This window comes from Mustela lutreola, chromosome 17 (genome assembly GCF_030435805.1).
Source record: "Mustela lutreola isolate mMusLut2 chromosome 17, mMusLut2.pri, whole genome shotgun sequence".
Taxonomy (NCBI): Eukaryota; Metazoa; Chordata; class Mammalia; order Carnivora; family Mustelidae; genus Mustela; species Mustela lutreola.
Genome location: NC_081306.1, coordinates 8,205,986 through 8,233,967, shown reverse-complemented (window position 1 = coordinate 8,233,967; position 27,982 = coordinate 8,205,986). Strand labels below are relative to the sequence as shown.

The 27,982-nt window shown below is 42.6% G+C and overlaps 1 protein-coding gene across 2 annotated transcripts; it reads left to right on the top strand.

Annotated features, from left to right (window-relative positions):
* Positions 1-544: 544 nt before the first annotated feature.
* On the top strand, positions 545-27,982 carry LOC131819672 (acyl-coenzyme A synthetase ACSM2B, mitochondrial-like). Of its 2 annotated transcripts, none has more exons than XM_059154930.1 (14): positions 545-655; positions 2,324-2,508; positions 7,454-7,664; positions 12,083-12,290; positions 13,553-13,696; positions 15,476-15,632; positions 17,796-17,875; positions 18,091-18,214; positions 19,401-19,481; positions 20,599-20,700; positions 21,588-21,715; positions 21,837-21,936; positions 22,979-23,098; positions 26,768-27,982. In XM_059154930.1, exons 2-14 carry the CDS (start codon positions 2,332-2,334, stop codon positions 26,870-26,872), a joined length of 1,737 nt encoding a protein of 578 aa, XP_059010913.1. In that variant the 5' UTR covers positions 545-655; positions 2,324-2,331; the 3' UTR covers positions 26,873-27,982. The 2 variants fall into 2 exon arrangements, with proteins under 2 accessions (XP_059010913.1, XP_059010914.1); XM_059154931.1 differs by lacking the exon at positions 545-655 and adding an exon at positions 919-1,013.

The window sequence follows — 27,982 nt, the reverse complement described above, 5'->3', positions numbered from 1 at the left end:
GGGATAATTTGCAGAGACAGAGAATATTAGGTACCCAGATTTGGACAAAGTATGTTTGATGTGAATGACAGATATCCAAGGGGAGAGGTCAAGCAGATTGGGATGCAACAGAGAGATCCAGGCTGGAGACACATGTGAGGGTCATTTGCAAGGAAGCTGGGGTCCTAGCTACTGTACTGGGTGAGACCTTGTATGGGCTGAGTGTAGATAAAGGAGATGAGGCAGAATCATCAAAAGAGAAAGTGAAGAAGGGGTTGAAGGAGGTGAAAGAACGGACATCAAGCCCATGGAAGTTCTGTTTCTCTTTCCCTGGTTGGAGCTAGAACTTGCTGTCAGTCCTGAGCATAAATCTCCTCTTTGCTCCCTGAATTAAAAGAACTGTCTCCGCTGCTTCCCCTCCCCGCCACCCCTACAAGGCTCTGGGACTGTGCATTCCATAAACACAACAGGGAGGACTGCTATCACCCCATGTAAGACCCTGGAACTGTCCATAGTTAATGATTAGCTCTGGTCTCCATGAAGGCCCAGGGATTCCTGGAGCTATCTTCCTGGTCAGCTGCATTCTTATCAAAGGCGGTAGGGATTCAGGAGCTGTCTGCTCAGGTGGAGGGCGGACCAAGAGACCCCCAGAGAAACTTCCCAAAGGACTTGGCAGGTGAGCACTATTGTCAGGAATGCTGGCTGATGAGTCACTAGCTGATCTCTAGAAGTCAGGGCTGTGGAGGAGAGTGAAAATCTCTAAGAAAAAGCAGTCTGCTGCAATCCTAGGAACCTTTACAGGGCCTGGTCTTAGTAACGAGGCAGCATGGAGCAAAGGAAAAGTGTCTATAGCACAGCAAAGGGAGGGACTGAGGTGGCTGGGAGGAGGGCAGTCAAAGGGGGTGGGAGTTGGATGGCCATCAGGAAGGAGGCCTATCTGAGGAGGTAAGGCCAGAAGGATGAGCAAGAGCCAGCCATGGAAAGAGAGAGCGACCAGAAGGTACAAAGGCAGTAATATTGCTGCTTAGAAGCTGGTAAGGATATTTTCACTTGTTCGTGTGGAAAATAGGAGAGAAGACACAAGTGTTCATTGACTTTGAGTATTCTGGCTGCTGGTGTCTAGAAAAGGGGATGGGAATCCAGCCACTGGCAGGACTTCTAGCTAGATTCATTGACTCAAAGGTCCTAGAGTTAAATTCTGCCACCCCCATCAAGGTGAACATGTTGGAACTCAGAGACCAGCCTACACAGCCTTGGAACTATGTTCCCTGGAGCCAACACATAGATGAAAGCAATAATTACAATAATTAAATTTTCTTTTTGTTGTCTTGTTTTTTTAACAGTTATAATTTCTAATGCGATTCTAGGTGTAGGCCCCATGTGCTATATGCATAGTATTCAAGATACCTCAGTTAATTAAAAGTTTGGATGTTATTAGTTTAGATAGTCACCTGAAAGACTAATGTATAATACAGACTTGTTTATTTATGATTGTTAATAAGTAGGGTAAATAACAGATCCCTTATATTATTAGTAAAGTGCTTTATTGTTTTGAGGTATACCTGTAATGAATGTTTCACCCCTCAAATTAAATTTTTCTTTGCTTGAAAAATTATATCTCAGTCAAGATTCAGCTGAAGGAAGTAGATGTCATTTGTATTAGTCAGCATATACTATAGTAACAATTATAACATATGTCTCAGGAGCTTATTATATCCACACATTTTTTTTCTCATGAGTCTGTGTGTTGGTTGTGGCTGTTAGGGCTTAGCTCACCACTACATGTGCTACCATCCGGGGACCCAGGCTGAAGGCATAGCACCTATCTGTGATACATTACTCTCATAATAACAGAAATGCAAGAGTTCCTGACCAACTACACAATCTCATCTGCTCACACCTCATTGACAAAAGCATATCCTGTGAACAAGCCAAAGTCAATAAGAGGTGAATACACCCTTTTCCCCAGAATGCACTGGGCAAGTCACATGAAAATGAATGGGGACACACAATCCTATGATAGGGAGGAGGCAGTTGTTGGAAAAAATAATTTAATCTACCACACCACGGTATTTTAAACACAAAAGTATTTATTGCATGAAATTAGATGTTTATAGGACTGTCATGAAGGGCTGGAGAGCTAAGATTTAGACTGGGTGTTGTGCTTTTGGAGAATGGCACACCAGAAGGAAACAGTACTGAATGCTGAGTGCCAATTCACACATAACCACCACAAATTCCTTTCTGGAAGAACCCTATAAGGTTGTGATGAATCTCCTTAAGCAGCTGACCTATAGCTGTCTATAACAGAAAGACTCACTACTGTAAATTCTTTATTTTACAGATCTGACCATGCACTGGCTGTGGAAGCTCCAGCAGGTTTGCATCCGATGGGGGACCCAGATGTCTAGTCGCACTGTCCACCTTCATACCAAGCAACTGACATCCCTGCAGTGGGGTCACCAGGAGGCCCCTGAGAAATTTAACTTTGCTAGTGATGTGATAGATCACTGGGCTAGCATGGAAAAGGTAATGGGGTGGAAAGGGGGCACAAAGTCGAACAAAGTTCATTAATTCATCAACCCATTCTGTAAATATTCATTGAGCACTATGATGAGCTATAAAGATGTCTGTCTTCCATGAAGACAGCATGGGTAGGAGCAAGAGAGCATGGGCTTGGCAGAAAGGGGCACTCTGGGGCTAGTGCCAGGTGGATCAACTTCGAACACTTCCCCACCCCAGCCCTAGCGCTGACACACAGTTTGCCTATATGTACATGCTCTCTTGTGACCTCTTAGGGTAAAATAAGAAGGGAGCTGTGGTCATAGAGTAAGTAGATTGGAGTTGAGTAAGAGAAAATCAGCAGTGACCAAGGATGAGTTAGTCTTCTCAGAAAATTATGTGTCCTTGTCATCACGGGTGTGTAAGCAGGGTGGCCACTAGGCAGGAATTGTTCAAAAGGGCTCTACCATGAGATAACAGAGAAAGAAGGCAATGTGGAAATTTCCCTCCCTGACCTTCTAGAATTCCACCCCATTCAGTGCACCATTCTAGAACATGGACGATGTATTCTTGGCTAATATAGAGGAAGAGGTAGAACATGATGCTCAAAGGGAGTCGTACCATGATGTTGGCAGCACCATAATACAACCTTGATGTGCAGATCACAAATGCTGGGCCTCTAGGTGAAGATGGTCCATGGTGCAGACACTCTTAAAAAATAATAATAATAGGGGTATCCGGGTGGCTCAGTCAGTTAAGTGTTTGCCTTTGGCTCAAGTCATGATCCCAGGGTCCTGTATCAGGCTCCCTGCTCAGTGGGGAGCCTGCTTCTCCCTCTGCCCCTCCTACCACTCATGTGGTAGGAACTCTCTCTCTCAAAGAAATAAGTAAAATCTTAATAATAATGTCAACATTTTATAAAACAAGTTTTTCAGATAAAAATTTAATCTAAATTAATTTTGGCTTTTCTTTAAAAGTTATATACCTCCTTAGAATAATGAGGAAGGTCTTTACTACCATGACTCAGAATCCTGACTCCATAAAAGAAATAATTTAATAAATTAGCTACATAAACATCAAAAACCCACTACATTGACAAATAATGCCATAAACAAAATAAACTAGTGACAAGTGATCAAAGATATCCAACTCCTGTGATAGCATAAGAGTTAATATTCCCAACATAAAAGAGCTCCTTGAAATCAAGAATAAAGAGACACAACCAGGGGTGCCTGGGTGGCTCAGTGGGTTAAAGCCTCTGCCTTCGGCTCAGGTGATGATCCCAGAGTCCTGGGATCGAGCCCCTCATCAGGCTCTCTGCTCCACGGAGAGCCTGCTTCCCCCTCTCTTTGCCTCTCTGCCTACTTGTGATCTCTGTCTGTTAAATAAATAAAAAAAATATTTAAAAAAAAGATATACAACCAAATACAAGTGGGCCAGGTATATGAATGGACAGTTTATAGAAAAGGGAGCTCAGGAGCTCCTGGCTGGTTCAGTCAGTAGAGCATGTGACTCTTGATCTTGGGGTTGTGAGCTTAAGCCCCATATTGGGCATAGAGATTACTTTAAAAATAAAATGCTTAAAAAAAAGCCAAGTGAGCACAAACGGCCCTTTAATATAAGAAAAAATGTTCAACCCCACTCATAATAAGAGTAATGTAAGCTAAAACTTCATTGAAATAATATTTTTATCTACCAGTTTAGTTAAATATAGGAATTTGACAACATACTCTGTTGATAGAACTATGAGGAAAATGGCACTTTTACACATTACTGGTCAAAGTACAAAATGATACAACTCTTGGGAATTTTTAAATACCTAACACAATTACTATTAAATTTTCTCTGACTTTTTAGTACTGCTTTCAGACTATGATATGGAACCCCTGAGGATACCTGAGGCTCTTTCAGGGTAATCTGTGAAATCAAAACTATCTCAGAACAAAACTAAGACAAATTGGAATCTTTGTGTATCACCAGTAGGTATGTAAAATTGTACAGCTTCTGTGAAAAATAGTATGGCAGCTCCTCAAAAAAAATTTCAAATAGAATTTCAAAATTTCAAATAGAATTACTATATAATCTATATAATTCACTCTTAGGTATATATCCCCAAGAATCAAAAGCAGGGTCTTGCTTAGGCAACTCAGTGACTCCATCAAACATAATAACTTTTGTATTATAGGAGTACCAGAAAAAGAAGAGAAAAGGGGGCAGAAAATTTATTTAACAAAATAAAAGCTAAAAAATTCCCTAATCTGGAGAGGGAAGCAAATCCAAGAGCATAGAGAATTCCCATCAAAATCAACAATAGTGGTCCAACACTAAGGCATATTATAATTAAATCTGCAAAATAAAAATGATAAAGAAAAAAATCCTAAAAGCAGCGAGACAAAAGAAGCCCTAACTTAAAGGGGAAAATCCATAGGGCTAGCTGCAGTTTTCTCAACAGAAACTTGGCAAACCAGGAGAGAGTGGCTTGATAAATTCAATGTGCAATGGACAAATCAGCAGTCAAGAATACTCTGTCCAGCAAGGCTGTTATTCAGAATAGAAGGAGAGTTAAAAAAATCTCCCAGCCAAATGAAAACTAAAGGAGCTCATGACCACTAAACCGGCTACGCAAGAAATATTAAAGAGTACTCTGAGTGCAAAAGAAAAACCAAAAGTGATAAAGACAAGAAAGGAACAGATAAAATTGCAAGAAGCAACAACAAAACAAGAAAATGGCATCAAATTCATATCTATCAATAATTGCTCTGAATGTAAATGGACTAAATGCTCCAAACAAAAGACATAGGGTGTCAAAATGGATTAAAAAAAAAATACCCATCTGTATGTTGCCTACAAGAGATTCATTTTAACCCTAAAGACATCAGCAGACCAAAAGTGAGGGGGTGGAGAACAATTTGTCATGCTAATGGATGTCAAAAGAAAGCTGAAGTAGCCTTATATCAGACAAACAAGATTTTAAACCAGACTGTAATAAAAGATAAAAAAGGACACTATATCATAATAAAGGGATCTATCCAACAAGTTCTAACAATTGTGTTTATGCTCCCAACATGGAAGGACCCAAATATATAAAACAATTAATAACAAACATAAAGAAACTCAGTGATAATAATACAATACTGGTAGGGAACTTAAGACTGCACTTACAGCAATGGACAGGTCATCTATGCAGAAATTCAGTAAGCAAACAATGGCTTTGAATGTCACACTGGACCAGATGGACTTAACAGATATATTGAGAGCATTTCATCCTAAAGCAGCAGAAAACACATTCTTCTCTAGTGCACATGGGACATTCTCCAGAAGAGATCACATACTAGTCACAAATCAGCCCTCAACAAGTACAAAAAGATTGAGATCATGCCATGCATATTTTCTGACAGCAACACGATGAAACTTGAAGTCAACCACAAGAAAAAATTTGGAAAGATCACAAGTACATGAAGGTTAAAGAACATCCTACTAAACAATGGAAGGGTCAACCAGGAAATCAAAGAAGAAGTTAAAAAATACTGGGCACCTGGGTGGCTCAGTCAGTTAACCATCTGCCTTCGGCTCAAGTCAAGATCTCAGGGTCCTGGGATCAAGCCCCACATCTGGCTCCCTGCCCAGTTTCTCCCTCCTCCTCCTTATGCTCTCTCTCTCTCTCTCTCTGTCTCTCTCAAATAAATAAATAAAATCTTTTAAGAAACATTAAAAAAGGAAATTAAAAAATAAATGGAAATAAATGAAAATGAAAAGCAGGATCTTGAAGAGATATTTGTACACCCAAGTTCATAGCAGGATTATTCACAATAGCCAAAAAGGTAGGATCAGTGGATGAATAGATAAATAGAATGTGGCACAGCCATATAATGGAATATATTGTTCAGCCTTTTAAAAAATGAAATTTTGGGGGCACCTGGGTGGCTCAGTGGGTTAAGCCGCTGCCTTCGGCTCAGGTCATGATCTCAGGGTCCTGGGATCGAGTCCCGCATCGGGCTTTCTGCTCAGCAGGGAGCCTGCTTCTCTCTCTGTCTCTGCCTGCCTCTCCGACTACTTGTGATTTCTCTCTGTCAAATAAATAAATAAAATCTTTAAAAAAAAAAAAAAAGAAAGAAATTTTTGTCATATGCTATAATAAGGATGAACCTTGAAGATACTATGTTACGTGAAATAGGCCAGTCACAGAAGGACACATGTTGTGTGTTTCCATTTATATGAGGTTCCTAGAGCAGTCAAATTCATACAGACAGAAAGTAGAATGCTGGTTTCCAGGGGCTGGGAGGGTGGTGAACCGGGGAGATCTTATATACTGAGGACAGAGTTTCTGTCTAGAAAGATGGGAAAATTGTGGCAATGGATGATGGTGTTGATTGCACAGGAATGTGAATGCACTTAATATCACTGAACTGTATGCTTAAAAATGCTTAACATGGTAAATTTTATGGTATGTATATTTGACCATAATAAAAAATAAATACATAGAGAGGGGAAAACAAATAAATAAATCTAAGATAACATTTGCCTTTTTCACTGTCACGTTCTGACAAGTATGTAGTGGTCTTTTGCAGAGGCTACATGGCAGGTGGTACTGCAGGAAGGTAATGGAATCCAACTATATGCTATTAAGGAAGGTGTTAAAGAAATTTGCAAAAATGTCAAACGAAGCCACTCTTTTGTTTGTTTTAGAAAGTATACTTACCTCTTTATTAAAACATCATATTTGTGGTAATGTATAATGGTTTGTTTCTGTTATTTGTAAAAGCACACATTTGTAAAATTTCTCAGTTTTAATTTCTAATGTAGTAAGTAGGGATAGATAGAGCCCATGTAAATAAAAGGTCTTTGGAGTGTGGAGGGGATCCTGAGATCAGCAAGTCTACTAAGCACTGATGTGACAATTGCAAGGCAGGATTTATTCTACACGCATGTGTGCACCAACCCACCCTAATCAGCAGGCCTTCTCTTTCTTCAGGCTGGCAAGCGACCTCCAGGCCCAGCCCTCTGGTGGGTGAACGGTGATGGGGATGAAGTAGTGTGGAACTTCAGCCAACTGAGGGAACTCAGCCAGCAGGCAGCCAATGTCCTTTCGGGGGCATGCAGCCTGCAGCCTGGGGACCGTGTGGCGGTGGTGCTGCCCCGCGTGCCTGAGTGGTGGCTGGTGACTCTGGGCTGCATGCGAGCAGGTTGGTAATGAACCTCCTGGCCTGGTCACCATCTCCCTTATGAAGCCGTTGGTAGTGAAATTCTACCACCCCTCCCAAAAGATGTCCCCTCTCCATAGCATGCTGTCTTTCCTCATATGTTAATGCCACCCTTTGTTCGATTTTCTTTTTCTTTTTTTTTTTTAATTTTTTTATTTTTTATAAACATATATTTTTATCCCCAGGGGTACAGGTCTGTGAATTACCAGGTTTACACACTTCACAGCACTCACCAAATCACATGCCCTCCCCAATGTCCATAATCCCAACCCCTTCTCCCAAACCCCCTCCCCCCGACAACCCTCAGTTTGTTTTGTGAGATTAAGAGTCACTTATGGTTTGTCTCCCTCCCAATCCCATCCTGTTTCATTTATTCTTCTTCTACCCACTTAAGCCTCCATGTTGCATCACCACTTCCTCATATCAGGGAGATCATATGATAGTTGTCTTTCTCCGCTTGACTTATTTCGCTAAGCATGATACGCTCTAGTTCCATCCATGTTGTTGCAAATGGCAAGATTTCATTTCTTTTGATGGCTGCATAGTATTCCATTGTGTATATATACCACATCTTCTTGATCCATTCATCTGTTGATGGACATCTAGGTTCTTTCCATAGTTTGGCTATTGTGGACATTGCTGCTATAAACATTCGGGTGCATGTGCCCCTTTGGATCACTACATTTGTATCTTTAGGGTAAATACCCAATAGTGCAATTGCTGTGTCATAGGGCAGTTCTATTTTCAACATTTTGAGGAACCTCCATGCTGTGAAATCAGTTGCATTTCTCTACACCAACAGCAAGACAGAAGAAAGAGATATTAAGGAGTCAATCCCATTTACAATTGCATCCAAAACCATAAGATACCTAGGAATAAACCTAACCAAAGAGACACAGAATCTATACTCAGAAAACTATAAAGTACTCATGAAAGAAATTGAGGAAGACACAAAGAAATGGAAAAATGTTCCATGCTCCTGGATTGGAAGAATAAATATTGTGAAAATGTCTATGCTACCTAAAGCAATCTACACATTTAATGCAATTCCTATCAAAGTACCATCCATCTTTTTCAAAGAAATGGAACAAATAATGCTAAAATTTATATGGAACCAGAAAAGACCTCGAATAGCCAAAGGGATATTGAAAAAGAAAGCCAACGTTGGTGGCATCACAATTCCGGACTTCAAGCTCTATTACAAAGCTGTCATCATCAAGACAGCATGGTACTGGCACAAAAACAGACACATAGATCAATGGAACAGAATAGAGAGCCCAGAAATAGACCCTCAAATCTATGGTCAACTAATCTTCGACAAAGCAGGAAAGAATGTCCAATGGAAAAAAGACAGCCTTTTCAATAAATGGTGCTGGGAAAATTGGACAGCCACATGCAGAAAAATGAAATTGGACCATTTCCTTACACCACACACAAAAATAGACTCAAAATGGATGAAGGACCTCAATGTACGAAAGGAATCCATCAAAATCCTTGAGGAGAACACGGGCAGCAACCTCTTCGACTTCTGCCGCAGCAACATCTTCCTAGGAACAACGGAAAAGGCAAGGGAAGCAAGGGAAAAAATGAACTACTGGGATTTCATCAAGATCAAAAGCTTTTGCACAGCAAAGGAAACAGTTAACAAAATCAAAAGACAACTGACAGAATGGGAGAAGATATTTGCAAACGACATATCAGATAAAGCACTAGTGTCCAGAATCTATAAAGAACTTAGCAAACTCAACACCCAAAGAACAAATAATCCAATCAAGAAATGGGCAGAGGACATGAACAGACATTTCTGCAAAGAAGACATCCAGATGGCAAACAGACACATGAAAAAGTGCTCCATATCCTTTGTTCGATTTTCTAAGTGAATTGTGTACCAAGCAGTGTGCTAAAGGTTGCTAATATAGAGTAGACAAAACGCATACTCAGATGTATAAACTCATGGTTTATACATTCATGGGGCTTAAAGATCTTTGGAGGGAGATTGCCTTTAAACTATTAGTTGCATGCATAATTATTGAATCACAATTTTGATAAATGGCATGAGAATTTAATAAGAACGTATTGAAAGAAAAAAAGTTGGCAAACGATGACCTATAGACCAAATCTGGTGTGCAGCTTGTTTTTGTAAATAAAGTTTCATTAGAACACAGCTATATACCCTGTTTACACACTGGCTGTAGCTGCATTTGCACTACTATGGCAGACTTGAGTAGCTGGGATAGAGAGCATCTGGCCCACAAGGCCTAAAATATCTACTATTTGGGCCTTTGCAGAAAAATTTTGCCAATCCCTGTGATAAAAGGAGACCTGAACTGACTAATCTGAGGGGGTCCCAGTGGAATGGTATTTGGGCTGAGATCTGAAGGGTAAGTGGGATTCAGCCAGGAGAAGATGCAGAGAGGAATGCCCTAAGCAGAGAGAACAGCACAGAGAAAATGGAAGCTTGAAAATTATGAGAAAACCTGAAAAGATATCTGTGTGTTTAGAGGCAACAGGGAGAAAGTGACAAGTGAGCCTGGAACAATGGGCAGGCCCCTGAGGTCCATGGTGAGGGTTCTGAATCCTTATCCAGTGAGGAATGGAAAAGCATGGATGGATTGAGTGACATGATCATACTCTGTAAAAGGTCACCCTGGGTGGTGCATAAAGATGGGATGGGGGAGGGCTAGAGTAGGAGTGGGAAACCCAGAGAGGAAACAAGGAATTTTGCTGGCTTCAACCTTGGATGGGGTGGTAGAGATGTGGTAGAGAGTGGGTAGATTTAAGAGACAATTAGGACTCTCAGAACACCATTTTTTGATGAGTGACATATGATAGAGAAAGAGAGCCATGGAGAGATGGAGAAGTCATAGAAATTCTGGCATCTGGGTAGATGCTTCGAGCTTTCACCAAAGTGAAGACCACAGGGAGAAGCAGGTATGGGGCTGTCAGGGTAAGATGGCAGGTTCAATTCGGTAACTGTTGAGTTAGGGGTACCCATGTGATGTTCAAGAAGGGATGAGAAGTTTCAGTTACAATATAGATAGGTCTTGGGGATGTAATGTACAGCATGGTAACTATAGTTAACAATACTCTATTGTGTATTTGAAAGCAGCGAAGAATAGGTCTTGAAAGCTGTTATTATCAGAAAAATATTTGTAATTATGTGTGGTGATTGATGTTAACTAAGCATGGTGATCATTTCATAATATATTCATATATCAAATTATGTGTATGACTAAACCTAGTACAGTGTTATGTGTCTATTATATCTCAATCAAAAATATGTATGGAGAAAAGAAGGGATGGAAAGTGAGCTGTTGCATTGAAGGGCACAATGTCTGAGATGGGGATAGAAATTCAAGAATCATCAGCCTTTAGATTCGAGAGATGAGAAATGGAAAGGTATGAGAAAGCCAGAGAAACACCTGCACAACCTATCTTCATTCCCACCCTACGCTTCCTGGGCTCCCTCACATGCAACAGGTATTCCCATCAGTGAGGTGGAAGATGGAAGTATGGTCAAATAATCAAAGGAAGTGTAGGGACAATTGTAGGAACTTGAGGCCCCATGAAGAGAGTGAATAGGCCACACAAGGAAGATGACACTTTGAGATATTACAGTCTGAAAGGAAGGAGAACTTAGCGAGGGACATGTATCTCTTCTTCTGTGGACCTGACTCGACATGGCCATCGTGTTGGAGACATACTTGGGATGGTTAACAGGTCTGCAGTGTGGATCCTGAAGTGTTAAGAGTGGGAATAAAGTAAGCCAGGGGTACAAGCTATTCATGAGGAGGAACATGTGAAATAAGCTTTGTAAATGGTGAAATATAAGTCTAGTTTTTCTCCAGAAGAATAAACAAAATCACATGGATGTTATCAAGAGAGAAGACAAAAGCAAAGAAAGCTAAGAGCACTCTTGGCCAAGATAATTCTGTGTTCCAGGCTTGGGAGAAGTAACCAGGGCTGAGAGCTAGACCCGTGTTATAGGATGGAGAAATCCCAAGAGCCTTTACTTAGTTCAGTTACTGTGCTCACTTTGCCAGCACAATACTTAGTTTAATTACTGTATGAAAGTCTTGGGCTACAGGAAGCTCCTGTAGGGCATTGTATGTGGATGGGGAGCAGGAGCAAGGGAGTTAGACTGTCCATGGCATGACATCAGGCAACTCATTTTCTCTCCTTAGTCCTGGTAGACTCCTTACTGTTCTAACACACCCAGGAAATCCGTGTTGAAATCACTCTCTGATCTTTGGTGCCTTAATATTGATATTCCCCATTGGTCATCCCTTCCTCAACCCCTCTTCCCCCATATGCTCCCCACTGGTTGTTTATATCAGTCTTCTTTAGGAAAGAAGATAACCCTCCCACCCAGTTCTCTCTAAGACATTTGGCTTCTCTAGGCCTTGTCTTCATGCCCGGGACTATCCAAATGAAAGCAAAGGACATCCTCTACAGGCTGCAGGAGTCTAAAGCTAGGGCCATCGTGGCTGGGGATGAAGTGTCCCAGATAGTGGACACCGTGGCCTCTGAGTGCCCTTCTCTGAAAATGAAGCTACTGGTATCTGAGAAAAGCCGGGATGGGTGGCTTGACTTTAAGACTCTACTACGGTGAGTAGCTACATGTCTCAGCCTGTGTTTTGACCAAAAGTGGAAACTGAGCAAAGCACTTATGTGCAGGTGCTTTGTTTGGGAGCTCCAGGGAGCAGAGTGTGGGCCTGGGGAATGTGAAGCAAGGATGAAAGAAAAGCTATTTAAGAGTTTGTTATCGAGTCGCTACATGGCATAAGTGGGCTTGATCTGCAGGGACCACACAGAATGCCTCTCAGGATTATTCACTGGAGGACTGCCAAGGTTTGAGCCATCAGCACCTGAGCCCCATTGGTGGAGGGTTGTATGGGGGGTCGGTATCATCGACCCCACACTTCCAGGCTGCACAAGCATGCATGCATGCAGAGTAGGCTCAGAGTCCCATTTTCTCGTGGCAACAGAGAAATCCTGGGGCACAAAGTGAAACAGCCATAGTCCACACCAGAAGCACCACGAAGTGGATTGAAATGCTCAGAGCTGTTTACTGAAAATCCGGCAGGAGTCAGAGGGGAGCCCAAAAGCATACGCAGTCAAATGCAGAGGAGGCTGATATACTGAGTATCCTCTTCTTACCCTTGGTATCTCTGGGCTAGGCTTCTGAAGCAGAGGACTGTATGAGTCCTTCCAAGAGTGTATGGCAAGCTTGACTGGAAGAATGCATTTCCCTGCCTCCATTAGAGACACAGACCTTAGAAACCCCAGGGGGAACAAAAGCTTTTCCTAATGTCATGATCTTTAAGATAACTGTCAGAGAAGTTGACAACATGCAACCATCTTTGAGAGACTTGAAATCAGGACATGAGAGGAGATAGGTGTTCAAGAGAGGAAAGTCAAGGAAATAGAGGAGGTTGTACTGTGAAAACTGATACTAAATGGGCACCTACTATTAACCTGGTATCATGCAAGGGCTTCCAACAACCATCAGGTTAACATGTATTGAGTTTTTGCAGGGCAAGTTGCTCATTATCTTTGTGTTACAGTTAATTTTCTCAGTAACTCTATGAGCCATCTCATATTATTGATGACATTTCACAGATACAGAAAGTGAAACTCAGAGAAGTTCAATAGTCTGAAGTCACATAAAGTGCCAAATCTGAGTTGTTCTTGAACCCAAGTATGACTAACTCAGAATCCATTGATCTTAACCATTCATAAGCACCCCTTCTGAAGTGAGTTGGCTGATTTGCCCTTGCCAGCATCAGGGAAGGTAGGAAGAGGTGAGTTGCTGGGACATCTAGTGTTCCAGTGAGATCTGAAAATGTGACAGTCTTTGTCTTTGTCAGAGAAGCATCTACCAATCATTGCTGTGTGGAGACTGGAAGCCAAGAAGCAGCTGCCATCTACTTCACCAGTGGGACTAGTGGTCTTCCGAAGATGGCGGAACACTCCCACGCCAGCCTGGGCATCAAGGCCAAGATGGATGCTGGGTAAGCGAAACCCTTTCTCTCCAGAGAACTACATGAACAGGGCATGAGACATTTCTGAGCTCAAATCCGGTTCTCTTTGGATGGGCTACCATCTGGTGCTTCTGAGAAAGACAGCTGGGAAGGGGGCAAGAGGGAGCATGGCTTAGCAAGTTGGATATCTAGTGACCTTTGGTGGGACATTTTTGTTTCAGGTAACTTGGGATCTCTAAACCTCTTCAGAGTTTTAAGCCATGTGTCTAATAGGATTAGCACAAGGTAGATATGCATTTTCCCCTTCCAGTCCAATCTATATTTTGTCCTTTGAAATGCTGGTTATTTGCACTGATGCTGTCTACTTTCCAAGAGGGCATTTTGAATACCAGCATCAAATTACTTTTAAAATCTGTTGAGATGGAAGCTGTGATTGGATTATAGTTTACTCCTGAACAATATAAGGGTTAGGGACACTGGCCCCTGGGTGGCTGAAACCCAGGTGTAACTTTTGATTACCCCAAAACTTAACTACTAATAACCTGTAATTGACCAGAAGCCTTACTGATAAGATAAACAATCAATTAACACCTATTTTATATGTTACATGCCTTATATATGGCATACTTTCGATAAAGTAAGCATGATAAAAGAGCATTTTATTAAGAAAGTCATAGGGTAGAGAAAATACAGATATAGTACTGTACTATATTGAAAAAATCTGCATATAAATGGGCCCATGCAGTTCAAACCATGTTGTTCAAGGATGAACTATAATGAAATGAACTGAAATTCAGAATTTCTGGATCTCAGATCCCATAATTCAGAATTTTCTTTAACTATATCACCCTCGCCAATGGAATTAAAAAATACAGTGCCAAAGTTGTCATGCAATAATAAGAGCTATTCAGGGTCTTTTTTCCCCCAGGATATCCTGCTTATCATGTTAAAAGTCTAGTATTAGAACTGGAAAAATATTTTAATGCCAAAAAATCTGAAACACGTAAATGCCCCATCTATGTGTCTGCAGTACAGGAAAATTAAATTATTTAATAGAAGAGTTAAAGTAAAATGCAGTTTCTAAAAGATGAGGTGATAAATCACTTAAATGTAAGTAAGATACTAAATTTCCACCTCTCACCCCTTATAGGCTATGACCCAATTTCCCTACAGAGCTGAAAATATTAATCTTTTTCAGTAAGAGTCACAAGCTGTGATGATTCCCAGTCACAGGGAAGTTCTTCATGTCTAGCCTAAATCATTTTTTGTTCAAGACAGGGCTAATAACTTTTATTCTGGCCTGAAAAGAGAAAAGAGACACATTTCACCCTGTACAAGACCTTCAACTATGCTTAGGCAATTCATGATTCTTCAAGAAAAGAGAACCAAAGGTCTATCTGACCAAACTTGAACTTAGCAAGGCGACTTTTTAGGATATTCATTTAGATGTCTTTTGTTAGTAAACATTTTTTGGGTGGTTACCTCATGCCAAAATCTGTACTAAGTTCTGGGGATAGAATGAGAATGAGACTCAATTATCTGTAAGGCCATTGTCAGCTGGGGTTACACCTTCTGAATACTCACTCCTTCTTTAAATAGGACATGTGTTTAGAACAACTTTCTTTCTTCCTGCCTGCTTATACTTACATACAGTGCTACAACACACACACACACACACACACACACACACACACGCACACGCATGCACACTCACACCCCTCTATGCCTCTATGCCTCCAACTCATGTTCCACCCACCCCAGCATGCTCTCATGTACTTGGATGTACATGTATTTCTTCTTTATTCTCAGCAAATGGATGGGCCTGCAAGCCTCTGACATAATATGGACCATATCAGACACAGCTTGGATACTGAACATCTTGACTTCATTTCTGCAACCTTGGATAGCAGGAGCGTGCACATTTATCCATCTTTTGCCAAAGTTTGACCCAGAAGTCATTCTAAAGGTAAGACAGGATCCAGTTTGCACCAGAAGGTCAGAGATGGCCCAAGGTTTGCACACTCCAGTTTATTACAGTTTCTTTCAATTCAGCAAATACTTACTAACTCCTGCCACATGGATGGACAGTAATCGGTAAGCAAGATGGAAATGGTCCCTGCCCCCATGGAGCTCCTGGTCCAAGAAAGGAGAGACTTTTATACAGATAAAAGGGATATATTCAGGAGGCAGTTATCATAGGCCATTCGTTCAGTCAAAACATATTTAATGGGCTTTTGCTTCGGTGTTAGAGTATCAGATTTTTTTCCTGTGGAACTTAATGGGACAGCCATTAAATAAAATCTACATATTTCATGACCCTGGAGCAACAAAGCAATGGAAATGGGATTATTTTGCTTGCAAAGGCATGCCCTATGTTGGATCTCCAATATAGTTGGGAAGTTGGGCCACTGGTGTCCTGGGGCCTCCAGGTCTCTGAAGCAATTGACAGCCCACTCAGGCTTCTGTTTGGCTAGCAACAGAGACCCTGGGGGCAATCTGAGGCATGGATGGCATACTTAAATGTCAAAAGGTCAGGCATGGTCTGGATTCTCTCAAGAGATTCTCTTCAAATGGTTCTGTCATTCTCTGTTTTAAACAAATGTAAACAGAGTAACCGCCTCTTTCCAAAAAGGATTTGAAATGGCTTTTGTTAACTGTCACAAATGGAAAACAGCAGCATGAAAACAGATGTGAAATTGTAAAGCATATTAGGAAAATATAGAATGGAGATATCAGTGAGTTGAGTAGGTTGGGTTAAGGAGAGTAAGAAGTATAGCAAATAAGTAGCTCATTTCCTGTTGAGCTTCCTGTAAGGCAAAGCAATAAGGGAAATGAGAAATTTTTCATCATTTATATCAGTTCATCAGGAACACTCAGAGGAGGGACACCTGGGTGGCTCAGTCAGTTAAGCGTCTATGTTCAGCTCAGGTCTTGATCCCGGGGTCCTGGGATCGAGTCCCAAATCCGGAGCATCAGGCTCCTTGATCACTGGGGACCCTGCTTCTCCTTTTGCCTAATGCTCACCCTGCTTGTGCTTGCACATGTGCTCTCTCTCTCTCTGACAAATAAATACAATCTTTTTTTAAAGCACAGTTTGAAGAAATAATTGCATGTTGTGCTAATGTTAATATTTTTTTCTAGACACTTTTGCCTGAATCTCTCTTCGTGATACATTATACACAAAGCAAAACGTGGGATGGAGGTAGTGTTGCAACACGTTGAAAGTAAGGGCCAGAAATGTTGGTTCTAGTCCCTGTTAGTTGGTATGACCTTGGACAAATTACTTAACTCTCTGACTCACAGTTTTCCTTCTTAAAATGTGGGTGATAATACACACTCCATGAGGTTATTATGAGAATTCAATGAGATGGCACAGGGGCAGGCAACTAATCAGTACTAGCTATTTTTAATAACACTTCTATGAATTGTTTATAGGCACTTCTGACTTTCCTCTTTTTTAAAGATTTATTTATTTATTTATTTGAGAAAGAGAGTGCATGTATGTGTGTGATTGGAGGAGAGGCAATGGAAGAGGGAGAGAGAGAATCCTCAGTCAGACTCCACTGAGCATGGAGCCCAACAAGGGGCTGAATCTGAGGACCTCAAGACCATGGCCCAAGACAAAAGCAAGACTCAACCACTTAACTGACTGAGCCACCCAGTTGCCCCCGTATTTTTAACTTTTCACAGCACTTTTCTACCTGAGTTATGTCCCAAGAATGCTTCAGGAAAATAGGGCTGGAATTTATCTGTTACCAAAGTGAGACCTGGAAGGTTAAGTGACTTAACCAAGACCATACAACCGATTTGCAACAGTGACTTCCCTTGGGGACTGATGGTTTACATAATTCTAGAAGGGTGTTATTGGAGGAGCCAGAATTTGACAAATATTACAGGACCTGTAATCTAGTCCTTTCAGCCTGTAGTCCTGGACCTGTATCTCCGTAATGATAGGTGGTTATTTCTCTGTTATTTTTGGTTTGAGGATTTGGTCTGAAATAGACAGAATAAAGAAGGTAGGATTTAAATCCAGAGCCCAACTCCAGGCCCCATGCTTGCAACCACTGTGCATGCTGGTAAATTCGGCATTTAGCCTAGTGGTTAATGTCAGCCGGCTCTCTCCCTCCAGGTGCTGTCCAGCTACCCCATCAACAACATGGTAGGAGCACCCATCATTTACCGGATGTTGATACAACAGGATCTTTCTAGGTGATGGCGCTTTGGGGGTTGGTATGAGCCTCTGGGTTTATCGGTCCATCCTTGTGTCTCCACCACATATATATATGCTCATCTCTCGGACTGTTAAGCATGGGTTGCTCTGTGAAGCCTACCTCATCATTAAAGTACCTGGAGTCCTCTTGCCTAGACAGAGTTTCGTTCCAGGGAGGCTGAGGGGGAACATTTACCTACCTTCTCTCCTTCAGTTACAAGTTCCCACATCTACAGAACTGCTTCAGTGGTGGAGAATCCCTCCTTACAGACACTTTGGAGAACTGGAGGGCCCAGACGGGACTGGACATCCGAGAATTCTATGGCCAGACAGAAACGGTATCTGCTCCTAGGGGGAACCAATGGGCTGGTGCACCTGATGGGCTTTGAAAGGCTTTCTGAGAGTAAAAATATGAGCCACCACTTATCAGGCACTTATTCAATAAATATTTATTGAGCACCTGCTATGGAATAGGTATTGACAATTGAACAGAAACAAGTTAGCCAAAGCTCTCCTGTCTCGGACATTACATTCCAGTGGGAGTGGGGAGCTGAGACAAATTAATAGATGTAGGACATGGTAGTCAGTGAGATGTTCTAGGGAGGAAAGTAAAACAGGTGAGATGGGGTGATGTGGGATGAGGGACTGGCATTTCCGATATGGTTGTCAGGAAAGTCCTCTGTAATGCGGTAACATTTCAGCAGAGACCCAAATTTATCAAGTGCATCAGACTTAGCCCTAAGCTGCTCAGACAAAAGTGAGCTATGGGGAGAAGAATCCAGTAGGACCCCACCTTCCCTGCTGAGATGTCTTCTTAGAACTCTTGGGGCCCCTTGAGCACCAGGAGCATTTGCATTGCTCTGTACACTGCTGCTTTTAGTTTCCCCAGCAACCTTTCCAGTGCCTCCTACCTATGACTCTTAGTACCTCTGGTCCCCTCTCCACTATTTTATCCTACAGCCCTCTATGTCTAGCGGGCCCCCTGGCAGGATTCCTGGAGGGCTTATGGATGAGAGCGCTGTGATGTGGAAGAGCTTTGCAAGTGGGGATGACGACAGTGGATGTGTTGCAAGGGCTTCTAGCCTTTCTGAAAAAGCCATGTTTCAGGAATGTTCCTTTAAACACCAGCATCTCTGTGGGATTCATTTTAGCATTCAAGCAGAGCTAGCTCTCTTATGGGAGGTAATTTAATCCCATATTGTTTTAAAGGACTTTTGTGGTCCATGGTCACTTATTAAAGTATAGCTCCCACTAAAGAGATTAAAATGTGGTTGTCAGTTCCTTTTCCCTGGGGAGGGGTCAGTCAGATTGCTTTCCAAACAATTTAGCGCAACCCCGGGATGGGAATCCAGTAAAGGGAAGGCAGCCTGGAACAGGCGTGGAAGGGAGCGACTCAAGAAAAGGCAACTTCAGGACTGTTTTAGAATTTGCTCTGCTTAATCTTTTTTTTTTTTTTTTTTTTAATTTTTCTGTGACCATATAACTCCTCCTAAGATTTGCCAATCTGTCTACCATCTTCTGCAGGGACTCACTTGCAGAGTTTCCAAGACCATGAAACTCAAACCTGGTTACCTGGGAACTGCTATTCCCCATTATGATGTGCAGGTTTGTTAGGGGCTCTAAGGAGGGAGGGAAATGTAGGGAATACACTAATTTTTCAGTAATTTATTTATTGCATTGTTCACTGAGGAAAAATTAAAGATATTTAAATAATATTTAAAAGGGAAGGATAAGGATGAAAAGAAGGAAGGGAGGGAGAGAGGAAAGACCAAAGAAAATTAATCATATTTTTATCATCCAGAGAAAACCACTTTGAATTGCCAGTAAATGAAGTAGCTAGCCATTTCTATAAATATATACATTTTTAAAAAATAAGGGTGAATCTTGACATATCATTTTGTAATTTACTTTTATCTTGAATAATTTGGGGTGACTATCTTTCCAAGTCAAATAATAACCTATCTACAATATGAATTTTAATGACTATATAGTAGTAGATTGGATGGTTCCACTACTGTTTATGCCTTTTGTTGGTCAATGGATGATTTCCAAAATTTTCTCTAGTAAAAACAACAAGCAAGATGTCTTAGCTAGAATTTTGCTCTTTTCCCTTATTATTTATTTGGGCTAAATTCCAATGTATAGAATTTGTGTCTATGGTTATGTGCATAGGTATATGTATCTGAAGTGTTAACTTTTACTCTATTCAATGTTACTTGTAATTGCCTGCTTCTCCCTCCCCCTGACTGTGATAATCATTTTTAAATACCTTCTTAAAAATACCTTCCTTCATTCTCATATAGTTCTGTGACATAAGCTATTATCATCCCTGTTAGACAAATGAAGGCACTGAAACATAGAGCTCAGTCAGCTCAAATCAACTAGTAAGGTAGCAGAGGCATACTTTGAGTTTTGATCTGTCTGATGTCCAAGTTCATGGCCCTCAAAGAAAATGGGAGGCTATTATATTTACTGAGCTCCTACAGCCAGAAGATTCTTCCCAAGCTCATCTGGTCCTGTCTCCATAAGGGGCTTTGCCTCAACCATCCCAGGCTTAGAAGTTGAGGTGTAAAATTCTTTGCTGCCCTTGGCTTCTTGTTCTTGTTTTTGGTCACCACTGGAGTAAAGGGGTCTTCCATCAGACCAGCTCAACTCTTCCACATTGCCACTCTAGCCACCTCCTGTTCTGCAGAATCTTCTTCCTATCCGCTTCCTCTTTCAGGTCTTGGACGACAACGGCAAGATCTTGCCTCCTGGTACACAGGGAGACTTGGGCATCAGGGTAAAGCCCATCAGACCTATAGGCATCTTCTCTGGCTATGTGGTGAGGAACCCACTCCTCCCCTCTGTTCTCTGTGGGGGTAGTGCAGACTCTGAGAGGGTTGGTGGGGGACAAAGTTATATACCTCCCAAGAGGTAAACCATGACAGGACTTGGAACAAAGAGTGTCCAGTGTCCAATAATGGGTACTTTGCAGAGAGAAAAAACTGGGTATTCACCCCTGTCATCCTTAACCTACCCCTAAGTTTCCTTTTGAAGAATTATCTTCCTCCCGTTACCCTTTCCACCCCACTCCAAAACTGTTTCAGGCCAAAAAAGTTTATTGCCCCCAAACTACATACAGCAGTACTCTCCCAAGGGCAGCCCTGCCTCTCTCCAAATTTCTCCCCTAACAATGTCCTTTAGAGCCACGCTAGATATGACATTGAGATTTCACCAATAGTTGAGAGCATCCCTGTCTTCAGACCTTGGAACGTTAGAATTAGATGATCCTTAAGTCCGACCACTTTCCTGTATAGGTGAGGATGGATGGTGAAGTCAGAGATTCTAAGAGTCAGCCAAGAACACCACTATTTTAAAAATGGACAGGGAAGACCTCAAACACACACCTTCTTATACCAAAATGATAAAACAATCAAATAATAAATGCCATACTAATAGTTGCTGCCATTTATTGTGTGCTTACTACAAAGTAATGCCCTAGAGCAGAGGTGGATAAATGCATCAGTATTATCCCTCAGACTGGACCCTGGGGAGCAGGTCAGAGACACTGGGGACATTAATTGGAATAAAGGGGTAAGTTCCAGGTCCATCTGAGGCTGAGGTTGGCAGGCCCGGTCAAGATCATCACGTGTAGTTACTCGTGCCAGCCCTGGGGAAGAGGATTTCAGCTTTGCAGTTACAGTGACTATGACTTCCTGTGGTCGCTAGGACAATCCTGAGAAGACAGCAGCCAACATTCGAGGGGATTTTTGGATCCTTGGAGATCGGGCAATCAAGGATCAAGATGGCTATTTCCAGTACCTGGGGCGGGGAGATGAAATCATTAACTCTAGCGGGTGAGCTTGGTTTCTGGGCTGGGAAGGGAAACCTGGATCTTTATTCTGGCTGGCTCTGAGCTTCTGGGCTGGCCTAGAGGCTGCGTGCCCAGCGTTCTCTGAAAGACAGGCTCTTCTACAGGTACCGGATTGGGCCCTCAGAGGTTGAGAATGCACTGATGGAGCATCCGGCTGTGGTTGAGACGGCTGTAGTCAGCAGCCCTGACCCTGTCCGAGGAGAGGTGACGTGGGAGCAGCAGACTGGAGTTGCAAGGGTGGGAGGTGGGGGTGTGCAAATTTTGGAAACAAGGGCACAGTTCATTATAGTTAAGATCATGGAATCTGGAGGCTGGAGAGCCCTGCTGCTTACCAGCAGTGTGATCTTGGGCAAGAATTGAACAAATTAATGTTTGTAAAGTTCTTGCAAGAAGGCCTGGCACATAGCAAACACCATATGTGGTCTATTATTATGAGGCTACAGGGATTCCATTCTATTCTGCTGGTTGGCATTTGAATCAGAATTTGATTCCTGACCAGAACAGAGGAAGAATTAGAGCCAAAAGGTAGAGCCCCTGAGCCATGGGCTTTACAATGAGAACATAAGGAAGAAGAAAGACCCCTTTAATGCTATGATCATAGAAACAGGCCCAGATGGAGTCTAGTAGAACTTGGTATATGTATAGAGAAAGGTAAGGTACAGAGGTGTGGGTCAGTGTCCAAGTACATTTCAAGAGGGTACACGTTGAATAAATTCCTATCTCTGGCAGGTGTTGGCCATATCAGCCACTGAAATCACAGAAGCCACTAGGGAAGGGAGACCCAAAGGGGATCTCCTACCAAAAATCCCTCTGTGCCAAGCACTGGGCTAAGGCTTGCTATATATGATTTCATTTAATTTCCCATGAATTAAGTATGATAATTGATCATCATTTTATAGATGTACAAATTGCAGTTTGGAGTGGTTAAAAAAATCATTTAGGTTTATGGCCCCCAGTCTTCATTTTTTGCTCTTGTCTTATAAGGAGTTTCTCTCTACCACTGATAGGAGGTGAGGGTGGTTTCAATTTACAGTCCTACCTGCCCATCCAGTAAGCCACTTGAGGGAGAGCTGGAAACTTAGCCATTGTTATCCCTACTTTCTCCCTTTCTCTCACCCAGGTATCTAGAGGCACATTTGAGGGTATATAAAGGGGGTGCTGTGTTGGAAACCTTAGCCCTGCTTCTGCATTATTCCAGGGGACAATACTCCAATGCCTTCTCTCTTGGCCCTCATCTTTGTTGCAGGTGGTAAAGGCATTTGTGGTCCTGGCCCCAGAGTTTCTGTCCCATGACTCTAACCAGCTCACCAAGGAGCTGCAGCAGCACGTGAAGTCAGTGACAGCCCCATACAAGTACCCAAGGAAGGTAAGGTCTCTGAGCTCCCTTGCTCCCCCAGCTTGAGGAAGGAGAGAGATATCTCTTCTTGTATTTCTCTTCTTCAGACTTTGGATGAGGCCTGTAATTCCAAAGTTATATGGGATTATGAACATCTAGAAGCTGTCTGGAGGCTTGAATATTTGCCTCAGCCTTTAGGTGGCTTTGAATTGAAAGTTGGATGCTCCCAACTTCCTCACCAAATTCCTACTCTCTGCACTGGGATCTCGCTATTTATCCAGGATTCTTTCGGTTGTCAGCAACAGAAAGGAAGGCACGTATTGCATGGAGCACTGGGTGTGGTGTATAAATAATGAATCTTGGAAACTGAAAAAATTAAATTAAATTTAAAAAAAAAAGAAATTAGGGGCGCCTGGGTGGCTCAGTGGGTTAAAGCCTCTGCCTTCAGCTCAGGTCATGATCTCAGGGTCCTGGGATCGAGCCCCACATCGGGCTCTCTGCTCGGTGGGAGCCTGCTTCCTCCCCTCTCTGCCTGCCTCTCTGCCTACTTGTGATCTCTGTCTGTCAAATAAATAAAATCTTGGGAAAAAAAAAGAAATTGAACACAAACTTTATTGCTCACACAACTGTCCAGGGGAAGGGACAGCTTTAGTTGTGACCGGTACCAGGCATTCAAATAATGTGGTCAGTGATAATTCTTTCACCTTTTGACCCTCTTTCTTTACAGAAAGTATTGACTTCATTTCTTAAAATGTTTCCCTTTTGTAATGGCCAACAGCAGGTCCAAACACAGGTCTTTAACAATTTAGCTAATCATAGTAATAAAAGAGCATTTATCCCCCAAAAGCACCAGTGAAAGTGTTCAGGTTGATTCTCAGTGAACTACTTTAGGTCAGGAGCCCATAATTAAATAATCCCTAGAACCAGGGTGATGGAACACTCTGGCCACTTCTGGGTCTTGTGATCACCTCTGAAGCAAGTGTAGGAAAGATGGAGCGAAGACTGCCCTGCCCCTATGATCTGGACTGAGGGAGAGGGGGGTGGCTTCCCACAGGAAAGTGGAAGTGCTCTTAGCAGAAAAGGCAAAAAGCATAGAGTCCACTCTACCTGTTGTCGCTCTGGGGCAGGGAACTAAGGCATGGAGGCTGACACTGAAGGGGGGAGCCAGTTTTTGGAAGTGGGTCCAAGATAGGAACTTGCCCCAGAGAAAAGGAAAAGGGTATATATTTTTGAGTCTTGGGTAGAGAAGAGAGCAACTATGTTAAGCCTAAAGCTACTGAGATGTTTATAGAAACCAGAAGTTCACTAATGCTTTGTCAGCACAGGCTGATTGTCATAGATGGATTTTCTGAGAAACAGACTCTGGGCAGGAGATAAACATACAAGCGGTTTATTAGTGAGTGCTTTGGAATCAACACCTGGGGAAAGAAAGAGAAGGGAAGGAGAGAGAAGGGAGCAGGACTCGGCAGAAGGTGAAGGTGCGCTCTGATGTAGCCTTACGGGGGGCCTCAGCCAACCCCATGGGGTTGTGATCTGCAGCTAGGACAACCTTTCAGAGTTGCCTGAGCTGTGGGCAAGGTTGGGAGGGTACTTTATAGCCCCATGTAGATCAGACCTGGATGCAGGCTGTGCTGGGATGGGGCTGTGGCCCGGGGAAGGGAATCTGTCCTTGGCTGCAGCAGTAGGGGCTGGGAGGGTTAAATCATTCTTGCAGGGATCTCTGAGCAGCCAGACTTTCAGCCACAAACTCACAGTGAGGCAGTCACTATAGCAAAGTCTCTGGAATTAGACAGCTTCATTAAAAATTCGTCTCCATCACTTAATAATCTCTCTGTGCCTCAGTTTCCTTATCTGTGAAATGGGAATAATGGTGTTACCCCTTTCCAGGTTGTTAAGAAGAAGAGTTAATATTTGTAAGACTTAAAGTACTCAGAAGACTAGTGCATAATAAGCATTTTAAAAGGAAACTAGAGGGCACCTGGGTGGCTCAGAGGGTTAAGCCTCTGCCTTCGGCTCAGGTCATGATCCCAGGGTCCTGGGATCAAGTCCCACATCGGGCTCTCTGCTCATCGGGGAGCCTGCTTCCTCCTCTCTCTCTCTCTCTCTCTCTGCCTGCCTTTCTACCTGCTTGTGATCTCTGTCTGTCAAATAAATAAATATAATCTTTAAAAAAGGAAACTAGAAATCAAATCAACCCCAAAATACAATGAATTTTGAATTGTAACTTAATATTTTGGAGTATCCAATGGATCCACAATATAACATTATATTATTCAATATCAATAGATGTGTCTCTTTTTAAATGTCTCTCCTCTAGGGGCTCCTGGGTGGCTCAGTGGGTTAGAGCCCCTGCCTTCGGCTCAGGTCATGATCTCAGGGTCCTGGTGATCGATCCCCCACACTGGGCTCTCTGCTCAGTGTGGGGCCTGCCTCCCCCCCACCCCCCGCCTGCCTCTGCCTACTTGTGATCTCTGTCTGTCGAATAAATAAATAAAAATCTTTTTTTTTTTTTTTTTAAGTCTCTCCTCTAGAATGCTTTGGGCAGCATTCTTTCTATCTCTTCCCTCCTTACTGAGACCAAACCCTTCTCAGATCTCCCCTGCTAGCTTCTCTTTACCCTCTATCCCTACCCTTACTCGCTGTCTACTCAGTTCTGCCTTGCAGTGTGAAGGATCCAGAGACCACTGGGAATGAATGGGTGTAGCTGTGTTGAAATAAAATTTACAAAGACAGGAGAAGGGCTGGATTTTGCCCTCAGATTACAGTTTGCCAACCCCTGCTCCATCCCATTGTGATTTTTAACAAACCCTTTCCTCAACAAGTTCAGTCTTGCCTGTGGAAGACCCCCAGCATCACCTTTTAAGAAGATACCTTTTTCCATATTGGTGTCAGTATCCCAGTTTTTCTTATTTCTATCAAACCCATGGCCATCTGACTCCTAGATCAATGCCCTGGCAAGCTGGGCCTTGTAACAGGAAGTAAATTGTCTTCATTGTCCATATGTTAGGATTCAGGAATATTAGAGATGGAGTCCTCGACATCAAATATTTTTTTCCCCGCAGATAATGAAAAATGAAATTGGAGAGATTTTATGATTTTGCCAACTGGAAATGACTGAGCTGGAATTCAGAGTCAAGTTTCCTAACTCTTAAATATTTACTGTCTGTAGTCCAGGTTAATCACAGCCACTGTTTTTGAGTGTTTACCTATTTAGTGTTTACCCATCAAGAACTCAGTCTGCGTAATTTCATTTTATCTTCAAATAACCGAGCACAGTTGTTGCTGCCTCCAGTTTACCCAGTGCAGAAATTCTTAGAAAAGCCAAGTGACTTGTCCAAAGCCAGGCAGGCAGTAGAGGAGAGATGGCAATCCAGGGAGTCTGATGTGAAAGCTCAGGTGACTGAGGACCGTGTCACGTTGTGTTTGCTGTGCTGCTTCTCCCCTGTCCTAGAGTACATCAGGCATCACTGACTAGAACTTGTTGTCCCATTCCAGCCATCTCTTCTTGCCTTTGTCTCAGAGCACTTTCCAGAGCTTCTTATTGCCTAAGGGCTGCCCTTGGAGTGTTCCAGGCTCAGTCCTCACTCACCTGGAGCCTCCAGCCTTAACAGCTTTTTGTCACTCTATAGCAGTTCCTCTGAAAAACCCATCCCCACTGAGGTCACAGATGGCCCACTCTGGACTAACTTTTCCCAACAGGTGGAGTTTGTCTCAGACCTGCCCAAGACTGTCACAGGGAAAATCCAGCGGAAGATTCTTCGAGACAAGGAGTGGAAGACATCTAGGCAAGCTGGGCCCCAGTGAGACCTGTATGGGCATCACTTTGGGTGCTATACTTCTACTTACTTTCATTTCCCTTTGGGCCTTCTGCCTTCCTCTGCGGATATGAGATTCCTCATGACAATACAACAGATTTCTCTCTTTCCCTGGTTATTAGCATAAAATCTTGCCATATTAGATTTTGAAAGAAGAAAGTGAGGGAATGAAAGAGTGGAAAGGAGACGGGAGGAGAAAAGAGGAAAATCAGAGTAAAAATGAAACCGTGGGGGCGCCTGGGTGGCTCAGTGGATTAAGCCGCTGCCTTCGGCTCAGGTCATGATCTCAGGGTCCTCGGATCGAGCCCCGCATCGGGCTCTCTGCTCAGCCGGGAGCCTGCTTCCCCCTCTGTCTCTGCCTGCCTCTCTGCCTACTTGTGATTTCGCTCTCTGTCGAATAAAATAAATAAAATCTTAAAATCACAAATACTTCCCCCAGTATTCCTGAGCCTGAGCTGCTCTGTTTAAAAAAAAAAAAAAAATGAAACAGTGAAAGCCATTCGGAAAGAAAAGGAGGGAGGCAGGAAGGTGGTGGGATGGAGGAATAGGGGAAAGAGAACCGGAGGAAGGGAGAGAAAGAGAAGAAGGAAAGGAGGGAGGGAGGAAATAAAAGCTCAATAAAAATCGTAAGAGTGACTGATGAAGAAAAATGATGGAAGCTGGGAGAAGGGAGAGCAACTAACGATTAGTCTCGCAGACAGAAAAACAGACAGTGGCAGAGTCCAGCAGAACCCTGCATCTTAGGAAGGAAATGAAGGGTCAAATCACTTCATCTCAACCCTGGACAAGGGTCCATACACACAGGCTCACGCACATGGATAGGACAGTGGAGCCCTCTCCAAGTCACCCCAAACCTCAGGACAGTCATGACCAGAGGAGGGAAATCTCCATTGATTGAGCACGTGCCATATACCAGACACTGTCCTAGGAATTTTATAAATACTATCATGTTTCACCTCTGTGTGGCATTTACAAACCTTGGAACATAGGTGTAAGAACAATATAGGCACCTCAAAGAAAGTGTCCCTTCCCCATGGCTCATGTTTGTGGTAGTATCTCCTCTTCCTATAATCACGTAATAAAATTATTTTACAATCAA

Coding starts and splice junctions, on each gene's coding strand:
- LOC131819672 (XM_059154930.1), top strand. CDS start 2,332: ATGCACTGGCTGTGGAAGCTCCAGCAGGTTTGCATCCGATGGGGGACC. Junction 15,633..17,795: donor ACCCAGAAGTCATTCTAAAG/GTAAGACAGGAT, acceptor CTCTCCCTCCAG/GTGCTGTCCAGCTACCCCAT. Junction 19,482..20,598: donor TTCCCCATTATGATGTGCAG/GTTTGTTAGGGG, acceptor TTCCTCTTTCAG/GTCTTGGACGACAACGGCAA.